This window comes from Hyaloscypha bicolor (assembly GCF_002865645.1).
Source record: "Hyaloscypha bicolor E unplaced genomic scaffold K444scaffold_182, whole genome shotgun sequence".
In the NCBI taxonomy this organism is placed as follows: Eukaryota; Fungi; Ascomycota; class Leotiomycetes; order Helotiales; family Hyaloscyphaceae; genus Hyaloscypha; species Hyaloscypha bicolor.
The window spans coordinates 3,477,649-3,489,806 of NW_020194684.1; the positions used below are offsets into that span (position 1 = coordinate 3,477,649).

At 49.1% G+C, this 12,158-nt stretch overlaps 3 protein-coding genes across 3 annotated transcripts; 2 read left to right on the forward strand and 1 right to left on the reverse strand.

The window, feature by feature from the left end:
• The first annotated feature begins 78 nt into the window (after positions 1-78).
• On the forward strand, positions 79-4,207 carry K444DRAFT_620635 (uncharacterized protein). The gene has a single exon (XM_024881748.1). The coding sequence runs from the start codon at positions 230-232 to the stop codon at positions 4,031-4,033; it is 3,804 nt and encodes a 1,267-aa protein (XP_024728445.1). The 5' UTR covers positions 79-229; the 3' UTR covers positions 4,034-4,207.
• Positions 4,208-5,595: 1,388 nt separating this feature from the next.
• K444DRAFT_620639 (uncharacterized protein) lies at positions 5,596-6,762 on the forward strand. Its single transcript, XM_024881749.1, has one exon. It carries the CDS (start codon positions 5,804-5,806, stop codon positions 6,605-6,607), a length of 804 nt encoding a protein of 267 aa, XP_024728446.1. The 5' UTR covers positions 5,596-5,803; the 3' UTR covers positions 6,608-6,762.
• Positions 6,763-9,260: 2,498 nt separating this feature from the next.
• Positions 9,261-11,685, reverse strand: K444DRAFT_669319 (uncharacterized protein). The gene is made up of 3 exons (XM_024887512.1): positions 11,657-11,685; positions 10,943-11,563; positions 9,261-10,487 (listed from the first exon to the last, which is right to left on the reverse strand). The coding sequence occupies exons 2-3, from the start codon at positions 11,541-11,543 to the stop codon at positions 9,379-9,381; spliced, it is 1,710 nt and encodes a 569-aa protein (XP_024728447.1). The 5' UTR covers positions 11,544-11,563; positions 11,657-11,685; the 3' UTR covers positions 9,261-9,378.
• Positions 11,686-12,158: the final 473 nt, after the last annotated feature.

The following is a 12,158-nucleotide window of genomic DNA, read 5'->3' on the forward strand; positions in this document are numbered from 1 at the left end:
CTTCAAGCTTCCCCAGAAACCAAGCGTGCCATAGCTGGGTCGCGTCCTACACGCCTGAAAATGTCACTGGCGAAACTTGAACGCTTCCCTGTCCATGGTGCATGTGAAGATATCGCAACCCAACACGTCGCCGTGACCTGTTTCCATATTTTCTCCCTCCGCCTCCATGCAAACATGAGTGCGCGAATCACGACGTGAATGAAGGGTGCATCTCGCTCAGAGCACCACTATGACCTCCAATCCAAATGCCGAGCCATCACGCAGCCTTCTCCAACGTCACACTACATCGAGCACGGGATTCTCGAGTTTGTCGAATCGATTTAGCAGTGCGAGTACCGAGACGGGTGAGAGTAGCACGGCAGTAAGCAAACGGAATAGCCTCATTACTTCTGGCTTCAGCGATGGCGTGGCAGACGAGGCGACTAGGCAGAAGGGCAGCTTGGATGTAGAGATGCCAAGAAAGGACAGCAGAGGAAGCCACAGGAGTCACAGAAGCAGGAATAGTGGTGGATTCCTACTTTCGAATGCGGGATTTGACCAGCCTGTTGAAAATGCTGCGGAAGTACAAGCCCGACAACGACATTCAACTCATGAGAGCAAAGGGAAAGCTCCCCTGAGAAGTGCTGAGAAGAAACATACGAAACGGCGGCCAAATGTCGGGGCCAGTCTAGGCGGGAGCCCTTTGGCTGCGAACGTTATCAGCGCTGGGACTGAATCACCGGAGCACAGTGGCCATAGGGGAGATTCTGCCGCGGATAAAACAAACGAAGGGGACTCTGCCACGAAAGCTGCGGCAACACCGCTGGATGTGGACTCTGCGCAGATTGTCAATCTTGCTTTGAATCTGAGTGAGAGCAGACGAAATGCCTCGAGACGGGTCTTGTCACAGCCGCTTCCCCAACTTTCGGGAGGTATTGGAGACAGCACTGTGGGAGGGAGCTTACGACAACATCTACAACAGCAACGGCGCGTGCCTCGAAACATATCGCCGAAGCCTGATCGCACAGAACGAGCGTCTCGACTCCCCTCAGGGCAGAGAATCAACAGTCCTCTACAAGCAGCCTTCGATACACACCCAGATGGGCCATACCAGTACCATTTTTCAGCATCTACATTTGCAAGGGCAGAGAAGGCAAAGAGTGCTATTGAACTGATGGCTCAATATCGTCGGCTTTTGCAATTTGTTCCACCGTTAAAACCGCAGACTCTTGAGAGGCTTGACACTGGGAGTACAGCGGGAACTGCTCCTGGTTCACCAACATTTTCGGCGGCATCACGGTCTGTCTCAGCCTCTGCTCAAGCTCGGCAACTTGGCAGACCATATAACCCATTGCAATACATAAGGAACCGCAAAGTGCGAGCACGGAATTCGAAAGCGATAGATGGCGAGGCGCAAGGATTTGGAGATGTTTTCAGGGTCATGTCTTGGGTGGACGATGTAACAAAGGAAGCAATTTCCGCCGATTATCAAGCCGCAGACTGCTTGATGTTACCTGCATTCCCCAAAACTGCTGAAGATGCAGCGTCTCCTCACACTTCACCTCCATCAGCCGGCAAGACTCAAACTACGAGCGCGAAGATCAGGCGTCCTAGGATAGACTGGGTCACCAATCCGGCAGATATGATTGCTGATATTTTCTGGCTGGAGCAAGATGACAACAAGAAACTCATTGAGGATCATCATGGAAGAATAATCTTTCCCCAACGAACGGAGCTAAGAAGGCCAATTTCAAGAAGAAGTGAGGAGCCAGAGCCGAAAATGGCACCTAGTCCAGCTGTCGTCAAGAAAGAGACGCCCGAACCGAACCTCCGCATAGACACGAAATTGCCAGAGTTCAAGTCAGTCAAGCCTGACTCCGACAAGGCATACGATAGCCCAGCATCGAGGGCACGGCAAAAGTTGCGGGACGTTCGTGATGCTACACGCATTCATCACCGTAATAATGGCTCAATAAATGATCGTCGGTTTCTACGGTCTCGTAGTCGGTCGGACTCGGACTCCTCGGACAGTGATATGGGAAGGCAAAGGAGAAGACGAAGTGGGACGGTAAGCAGCGCGGATCGTGGCAGGGATATTCTCGAAAGGCAGATGATGGAGATGCTGGCCAAAGAAGCTAAGCAGACAGAATGGGTAATACCGCATAATCCACAAAGCCAACAGATTGTGGACTCGGCCGAGTCCCGAAGGCCGTCACAGAATGGGGTTCTCGATAGATACAAAACCTCTTCGTCGCCCAGTCACAGCAGATCCGCGTCATTGGTGAAGCAGGACAGCCGCTTGAAACGAGATTCTCTGAAGAGAGGCTCATCAGGAAGAGCGAGTCTTGAGGTGCCGGGTGGAAACCCAAGAAGGTCTCTGGAATTCGATTCCACTGCCCCAAATTCGCCGGAAACGAAAGCTTCAAAAGCCGAGTATGCCTTTGTTCCGAGCATTGCGATGGATTTGTCTCCACCGAGAAGCAGGAATACATCTCCGAGCCACAGACCGCTGTCTAAAGTCAGGTCGAAAATTCTGCCATTCTACGAGCGAACCCGTGACTCTAGTCGTGTACGTGGTGAAGATGAGATTCACGAGATCCTCTCTGGCTCAAAAGAGCCTACTCCTGAAAGTCCAGATACGCCAGAAGACCGACAACGATCACGAAGCCCAATCAAACGAGTAGAGTCCCGGAAGACAGATGACAGCTCGAAGCTAAGCAGGAGAGCTGGCAGTATACGTCGAGGAAAGGGAGAGGATTCGGGGATTCGGGGCTTGTTCAAAGGCAGCAAGAACCCTGTCACTAGGGTGAGCGACTTTTTCTGGAAGAAGGAGTCTACTGGCATTTCGTCGGGGTTTTCTACAGACGAGTCGGACACTGAGGATGTGCGATCATCTCAGACGAAGTCAGAGAAGAAAGGCTCCCGTGAAAGTTCTGCTGGGACACCCCTTGACGAGTTTGATGCCATCGCAGCACGGAAAGAGAAGCCATCGTTCATTCTTGACATGCCTGTCTTCACATCGCCTTTTGATCGGCGTGGTAGATCTACACGACCTAAAGATGATCCAGTCTCACCAGAGCCATCAATGAGCCAAGAGAAACAGGCACGAGAGGAGAGAAGAAAGTTCTCTCGAGCCCATCTCTTGGATCTACCACCACGGATTGATGTCCAGTCTGCCTCTCCTACCTCATCACCTGATCTTGGTGCGATGGATCATTCCCATAGGGATTCGTCTGTCTCGGATATCGAATCGACAAGAGGCAGTTACTCGAATGGTGTTCACGACGCAGATGCACGTCTGAACGCGATCTTGGGCTTACGCCGAAACGCTCTACCGATCACTGGTCTATCTAGTTTGGAAACAAGTCATGATACACGTCCATCACTGGATGGCAAGCGACAATGGTCCATCTCCGACCGTGGCACCTCCGTCAACCGTGGTCCCATGACAAAGCGAGAGATTGCCCGCGTGCGAGCCCTTCTCCTCTCCTCCGGCATCAAAGCCAAAGAAATCTCCCGTCGAGCAGCCGCTCCCAAAGATATACGAACCGATGAAGGCTCACGGTACAAAGACGTCGCCCTCCTCGCCAAGGAAGAGCTCAAGCTTGTACCGAAAAGCCAAGAGCATCGCCTCGCTGCAAAGATCATCTCTGAAGATATCCAGCTCTCGTCGCAGATGTGGCACGCGTCAGCTGAAACCTTCTGCAATACCACTGTCTCTGAACTGCTCGATAAAATCGAGACTCTTCGTTCACGAGTTGGCGATACGCTCACGCCTCTTACAAGGAAAGCGGCTGATGAGGCGGATGAAGTGTCTAAGGATCTGGTTACGAGCCAAACGTTGCAGGTGAAGAGTATCAGTGATACGATCGCGAAGATGATGCGGAGACGGAGCAGGAAGTTCAGATGGTTAAGACGCGGGGGCTGGGTGATGGTGGAGTGGGCGCTGGTGGGCGTTATGTGGTGGCTTTGGTTTATGGTTGTGCTTGTCAGGGTTGTAATGGGGGTTGGGAGGGGCGCAGTTGCGGCGGTTAGGTGGTTGTTTTGGTTGTAGAGATTGGATTCCTGTGTTAGTGAGAAGTGGCCCATGAGGGGGTTGTGATGAGGGTTGTGGTTTGCGGTTTGCATCAGTGTGGGATGGCATTTGATACCCGATCAGTTAATTGTAATGATGTGTGCACATACTCCTGTCGAAATTGAAGCCAGCTGCTTATCTGTTCTTTTTTTGTGTGTCTTCCATGTCAATTTCACTCACGCAAGGTCATGAGTTACTTTCGACCCATCTCGGGATCACAATTTTGCCAGTGCAAACATCATTGCCTTGTGGCAAGTAACCACTTCATGCGAGAGTCGGATTATTTTAGCACATACTTAAAGGTCATACATTTATACTCTCTAAAATAATTAGTAATAATGAACTAGGTATTAAGACTTTTTTTCTTATTAATACTAGAGTTAATAAAAATACTTTTATTAATTTAAAGTTGATAGAATAATATGATTATCCAGTTTTTGTTAGTCATGGCCTCGTTCATCAAAGATTGTACTGGTCCCACTTGCATCTCAGGAAAGATATAATAGTCGATTCTTCCTCCCACCTTCGCTCCACTCGTAGTTGGTAAAAGCAAGTGGCCCTTCGAGAGGAAAATAAGAACAATTCAACCACTCCTTTGTAGCTTTAGCGAAAAGAAGTTATCCTGCTGCGAGGAGGCCTTCAGGGCAAAAACAGGTGGCATTATAGCAAAGCCCAAAGCCACTTTGCCAAGCTTTAATTCATGCATAAGACAATGGTCTTAACTAAGACCGGAACCAACACAGAACTATTCTCCCCAAACCAAATTTCCAACTTCTTTGCCCTCGGAGCTGGTCCAGCTCCGCTAATATATGAACATATCCCACAGTGGCACAATTGAACGGAAAGGAAAAGTGAAGCGAACACAAGATGTGGAATGGCATGTGTTTCTCCTTGGCAAGCCCTGCACAAGCTCGGCGCTGTTTGACTTGTTATTTTTGCATTGCGTCCCGTACAATGCTCGGTCCCACATATGCTATGCCAACAACGTTGTAGCTACTTGCTCTAGTTGCATCCAAGCCAACAGCTTGGCAGTTTATTTCGCGGGCCCAACTGACTTCTTTATGTTGTGGATATAGACTTGATTCGAGGTTTGGTGCTTTGGTGCTTGTGATGGAGGGTCTTTGCCACATTCGATAACGAGAGGTTGGGCTTCTCGACAGCTTTCGTGCTTGGTGGCAGGTAATGAACAACAGAGAAGGTTCAATTGGTGTTGTGAGGCTAAGCTCCGTCTTTTGGGACGAGGGAGACACTCGTGGGATTCATTCATGCTTGCTTCTGTAAGGTAAGTTGACCACGATAGACTTCAATACAGGCGGATGATAATCTATTGAAGATAAAGAATCTACAGCAGGAAGCGAGGCATACGATTCACTCTCATAAGTTATAGCATTGGAAAGCGAGTTTCGAAGACCTCATTGGAGAAATTGTTTTGGGGTAAGATGACCCGACCGGAAGTCAGCGATGACAGGGAACAATAGATCAGAAAAGAGATATTAGAGAGCAAGAGATTGAGGCCGCTCAAATCGTCGTGTCCACACAGCAAATGATTGAGGTATAATATTGTTGTTGTTTGAAGAGTAGAGTGAGGCCTGGAGAAGGTTGGTCGCGAAATGACTAGCGCGTTTTCTCCACTAAAGTGGTTCGCGCCTTTCGCGTCTCTCCAACCTCCTTCATTTCTCACTTCATCCAACATCTCCACGCTGACTATGTCAATTCCCCTAACATCATTCTAGCGTCTCATCAATCAAGATGGGAATTCTCGCAACATCGTTCCAATCCAATTTCCAACCCACGGCATTCTCAATTACCCATCCACAACCCTCAACCATGGTTTTAAAGCGAAAGCGATCCGACTCTGAAATCTCGAGCTCTAGCTCCCTTCTCTCATCACCTCCATCCGCGAGCATGATGCATATTGACAGCTATCATTCAATCTCACAGCCATCTCTCTTCTCAGCGAGAACCAGGAAGAGACACAGAGACAACCGACCCGCGGAATCCGACGTCCACCGTATGCGACCCTCCTTCCCGTCAGCCCAGTCCCTGGCATTAATTCCATCTGCAGAACACACATTATCCCTTCTCTACTCTGCGCAACAAACTCCCCAATCTCAATTCCAAGCCCCTACTCCCTTTCAACCACAACAACCAGTCGAATCTCTCCCTGCGAGCAATCAGTCGACGCAGCAATCGACACTGCATTCCTTCTGGGCGATTCCGTCATCTCTGCGCCAATCATCCCCATCGAGTAATGCCTCGTCATCAGCAAATACACCATCTACAACTTCCGCAATGAATGCATTCTTCCAAGCTACCCATTGTGAAAATTGTAATTCTTCGCTCAACCCCTCGGTAGATGCGGGCGGGGATGCAATGGACGTCGATATGATGATGGATATTGATATGGATGGTGGAAATCATTGTTGCACTAGCTGTGGGAAGCAGGTGTGCCAAAGCTGTTCGGTTAGCAATCTTGGTGCGGACAAGAAGTGCCTTCATTGCGCCGGACGAAAGGCTTGGATTGGGGGAATTGGATGGTGTGATCAGGATTAGAGAATGGGACATCGACGAGATAAAAGCAGCGTGTATACTAGTGGCATAGGAAACGGCGTTAGGGTTGGTTGGGGTCAGGATAACGGGGTTCAGGAAGGGGTCCGTCTGCATCAATAACAACATTGATTTCTGACCGCAGATTTCCCAAAATTCCCTCCAAGTTCAAACTCTTCTGTTTCCTTTTTTCTTGTCCTCCGATGCCCAACGCCTTTTGGCATGATCAAGTGATCTTTGAATGCCGTTGGCGAAGGAGTTCGTGCCGCCTCCCACAGGCTTTCCGCAAGGCTGCATCTCGACCCCTGCAACTGCGGCTGAGAGACGGCATACACCCCAAGTTGAACGAGGCTTCAAGACGGCCACGCCTCCACCGACAATTCTCTTGACGATAGCCTCTGTCACATATCACGGCCGATTACTATGGGAATTGATCTCAATCGCGGAGACTTGGAGTATGGATATCCTTCCTTCGAGCGGGGGACCAAGTTTAGCCTCGAGACAAACTGCCTCTACTTCGATATTCTGAATTATGATGCCTCAAATGGTACAGTGGTCAAGACCTCGAGTGGGGATCTAGACGATTCGTCGTTAGAAGACTGGCTGTTTAAGGTTATATCCCTTCCTTATTCATTGGTGCCTTACTCATAAGACCAGGATGTCACCGGGCAAGGAGCAGACTCTGAAGGCACAACTGAAATTTTCACTGGCGGCCTCAGACTATTGTAAGCGCATATCTAATCTTCAAAATATCATGGTGGCTGACCTTTACAGACTTGGACAGTGCGATTTCGAGTCTGAAAATAGCTATCGTCTCCTCCCCTTCGCAGAAGAGAAGTTCCACATCATCTCCGAACACTTCCAACTCCCCTCCCAATTCATTCCCTCAATGACAACCACTTTATCGCGCTCCTTTAAGTTCTCGTGCTCTCCCTCAGGGTCATACATCTTCACCCCCGCAACCTGTGAGTCTCATCCCCCCTTTACTATCCAACGGCCTCCCATCGAACCAAGGCCCAGGTTTCGTCCACAAAGTAGCCCTCTTTGGCGACGGCCAGTACCACATATCCACCAGCTACTCTCCCCAACAAAATCTAACCTACGCCCTCCTCCTCTTCAAACCCCGTTACGATGTGCCCTCCCCCTACTCCACCATCATTCAAACACTCACCAACAACCCCTCACTGGCACCCCACCCACTCTACCTCCCCGTACTCATAGCAGAACTGAGTGTCGAGTCCTCAGCCCCGCGTATCCAGTCCGCGGCCCAACGAATTGATGGCCTAGAGCGTGCAGCCGGACAGCATGAGTGGGTTGATCTTGCGGTGGGAGACCCTCTTGCACTCGACTTCCCGTCTGCGACGAAGCAGTTGAATTTCGCGTCTAGGTGGCTAAACATGGAGATCTGGAGATGCAAAGCGAATCTTCTTGTTCTTGAGAACGTGAAGGCTGAGATTGACTTCCTCCGCAATTGCGACGCGGGGAATGAGGGGGCTCGAGACTTGAAGGAAGAAGGAGCGAGGTTAAAGGAGTTAATCGCCTATCATGCAAATACATGCCATAATTTTATCCATCGAGCCGAATTCGAGAATCAGAGGCTGCAGACACAGATTGCGGTCGTATGTCAACCTTCAACCCTCCTATCCCTTCTTCTCCTTCAAGGATTGAATTAAGTGTCTGACTAATATTGGCAGGTCTACCAATTCATGGTGCAGAAAGACTCAAAAGTCAATCTCTCGCTCGCGGAAACGACGACCATTATCGCGAGGGAAAGCAAGAAAGATAGCTCGGCAATGAAGGCTATTGCTGTGCTGACTATGTGTTTCTTGCCCGGGACATTCCTCGCTGTATGTACCACCCTTCCCCTCCTCTCTTGCTAATACCCCATTTTCTCGAATTGCAGGAAAGGGGAATGAGCAGAATCTTAACTAATGATATAGGCTCTCTATGCGATGCCATTCTTTAATTGGGACGGCGGTGATCTTCCGGTTCTTAAAGATGGGTTTAAGTATTATTGGGCGGTTGCTATTCCGTTGACACTGTTGGTGCTGTGTGTTTGGGTGGGGAGTATGTTGCTGCCGTGGAGAAGGTGGATGGGTAAGAAGCAGGGACGTGATGTTGAAGCGAACGATGGGGAGAGGATGAAAGGAGAGTGAGAGAGTAGTAAGATCAAGTACGCACAGTACGTCCTAGATTTACAACACTCCCTCGGTCTGGGCTCTGGCCATTCGTCAGGCCCGCTTGCTTGGGACAGTATAAAAACCCCTCCCAGCATATATTAACTGGTTCAATGTGTGGGCAAGTGCTTGCCGACCGGAAAGCCAACGGCTCGAGGACCGAAATTCGCGTCGAAAAGTGTTTCGGATTTTGCTTGATGGGTCAAGGATCCATTTCCAACTCCCACAGATGTATGAACTTTGCGGTCAATTATCAATTTGCTGTCACCATGTCTCTCATCGACACCTTGATATACAGGGCCTTGATGATTCTTCTAGAGGTACTTTTTCGACGCTTCTCGCAACGAGATTCGAGTTTTGTCCTCCGAGCCTTCCTCGAGACCCGACAACTTGGGCCTAGATCGCATTCTGGGTCTTGGTCTCTTGCGCCTCGCATTTGCGTAGATGGCAGGAAAAACTGGGGGAAATACTGTGAAGTTCTCAAATACCGTCACAAGCAGGGCATAGCAGCTTATTATTTGTACCTCCTCTTAAAAGATACAATGTCAGAGCATGCAATAGTAGAACGGTAATGAGTGAAGGAAAACCCCTTCACAGGTTCTACTTCTCCTTTCTCTCCATTCCCTCAACCCCAGTATACAAATCCTCCTTCTTAATCGGATCAACCTTCTTCGCAAATCCCACATGACTGCTCGTGTCAACATCAACACCAAACATAACACTCAAACTCTTAAACTTCTTCACCAACTTCCCATGTCCCATAACACAAAGCCCAAAAAAAGTCTTATCCCAACCAGGACCTCTTACGGCAACTGCAACAGTAAGGAACGTCGCTCGGCGCAGGGGGATCTGATGCCGCAAATTTGACAATAGGATTAATATTGTGAGGAGGGGAGCGAGCACTAGGATGGCGACCACGACAGCGAGAATATACATGCGTACGAGATATACCGGTTTCGGGATCGAAGCCGGGACTTTCGACACTCCATAGTACCCCGAGGTCGTAAGGATCGCGAGAGATTGCGCGACGAGGCCGTACATATTATCGTAATTAGACAGTTGAGGGGCAATGGCTAAAACGGAGCCACCATTATTGGCTGCGGAATCCACTATGAGGGCCAAATACAGAGTAGGGTAGCCTAACACAAGCGTGTCGTCGCTGTTGGCGGACATGGGAATGGCACTCATGTAGAAGGAAAGGGCGTCGAGGCCCGCATTGTCGATGACGGTGGTGTTGGTGTTTGGAGCAGGGGAGCAAGAGGTCATAGAGTTGTTTTTCCATTGACAGGTGCTTAGTTCCCAATTGAAGGTGGGCGTGCATGCTACGCGGGAGATCAAGAACGAGCTGTCTATGACTTGGATTGCGCCTGCAGCTTGGGCCTGGGTTACGTTGGCGAATTGCGACGTATCGCCTATCACTGCGTAGTATGTGGTGGTGATGTTGCTGCTTGAGGTGATATTGGTCATGTAGGGACCTGAAATTAGTGGATCCTGGTTCACTACCTGATGGCCGTTAGGAAATGTAATGTTGAAAGTCCCGTCTCCATAATTTCCGGACTTGTCAATTGCAAACGTGATGTCTTCTGTGTAGTTGCAGCCAGATTTCCAGGAGTAGGTCACGATTCCTTCGTACCATGCACCCTCGACGTAGGTTAGATTAGTCGTAGGCTGCGGGCCCAGCCGAGGGCTTGTCGGGGTGACAATACCAGCTTGTCGGATGATAAGTCCCGTGAATACCTCCGTGTTGGCGGGGAGGAAGGCATCTGGTGTTTTTGTTGAACTAGCTAGCTTGGCTAGCATCCATTCCTTCCACTCCAGGTTCAATCACTAATTCAGTTCGTCCGATTATTGGGTATTACTTACGTACGAGCACACCAATCGTTTATTAGTATCGCCATTCGATTACGTTCCTTAAACGTACGTTCAGGAATCAGATTGGTAAATCGTTCCCACCACCAAGTAAGTGCGGGGTAAATCACATGGTGGGCTGGGAATCAGGAATATAGCTAGGGAACCCATTCCCTCTGTTTTTTATGGAATCACTCTCCTGTATCTAGTCAAAACTAGTCATTCTACAGATTGTCAATCTCCAATATATCGATTTTCCACCGATAAATCGATCCCAGTTCAATAGTTTTGACTGTGGTTACTTCATCTCCTACACCCAATTCAACGCTAAGGGAGAATCCGTTAAGGTTAGGTATTCCAACGACAGTGATGTCTGAGAAGGAGGTGGGGGCATAAGTGCCAGTGTACACAAGTAAGGTACCAATGGGAACAAATGTCGCGCCAACAATCATTAAAAATGTTTGGACAAGAGCGGATGTTGTGGTGTATTTGAAGAGACAGATGAGGGAACAAAGTCCAGGATCCATAAGTTTATCGAGATCGCTCACTCTCACCTGCTTTTTCGAGGCCACAGCGAACGGATGGAGCAGAGCTAAATCGTTTGAAAATGATCTGATGCAAATAGCGGCGGGAGTCACTAGACACGAGAGGGCAAGGGATGCGTAGAAGGGGTCCACTTTCAAGTTTCCAGTTGGAAGGACCCTAATGGCTGGCGCTTCCACTGGACATCTTGACATGTATATTGCCAGACCGATAGAACTCAATGCGTAGGCTATGACTGCGAGTAGGTACCATATGATCGAGCCTTCGAGTCGATATAGACTGCTGCCAGGTAATCCTGCTTGACTGCCATTTTGCTCCTCCGCATCGGTAACGGGGTGGTTTTGGATTTCGCTCGCGGGTGTCTTTTCGGCCATGATTCGGTGATATTGGCAATCTGAAGCCCCAGTTAGCTTCGGCTATGACGACAAGTGAATAGGTGTCTCTAATACGAAGTGATATTAGATTGAATGAAGAAACTGCACCGTACTTTTAGAATACGTTTTACAAAAACTTATTTGGGGCGGGCCAAAGAACTTTGTGTTTGACGAAGAGGTCTGCTACCAAAAACTGAGCCGCAGTGGATTTTATATCAACACATAACCGAACTCCCCACCAAAAGCACGACCCGACCAAAAACACGCTAAATCACGTCCCACCACCAGCATCAAAACCATGGCTAGAATCGACAAATCAGCTCGTGTTACGAAGGCAATTGATGTAATTCAAAGAGGAGAGTTTACTGATTACAGCAAGGCAGCTGATTACTATGGATGCTCGCATTCGGCTGTTTCTCGACATATTCGGGGCCTTACGAAGACTCGATAGCAAGCTAACTCTTTTTGGTACCAATGCCTTACCATTAAGCAAGAGGAGGTTCTAATTCATCGAATCAATTACCTTACCGATCGGGGTATACCGCCCACTAGTTATATTGTCAAGAATCTTGCAGAGGAAATCAGGGGAGAATAAGTGGGGAAGAACTGGGTGGG

Bases quoted from the DNA above. Each gene is read 5' to 3' on its own strand.
- K444DRAFT_620639 (XM_024881749.1), top strand. From the start codon at position 5,804: ATGGGAATTCTCGCAACATCGTTCCAATCCAATTTCCAACCCACGGCA.
- K444DRAFT_620635 (XM_024881748.1), top strand. From the start codon at position 230: ATGACCTCCAATCCAAATGCCGAGCCATCACGCAGCCTTCTCCAACGT.
- K444DRAFT_669319 (XM_024887512.1), bottom strand. From the start codon at position 11,543: ATGGCCGAAAAGACACCCGCGAGCGAAATCCAAAACCACCCCGTTACC. The intron at 10,488-10,942 runs GTGTAGGAGATG...TCATCCGACAAG, and splicing joins CTCCCTTAGCGTTGAATTGG to CTGGTATTGTCACCCCGACA.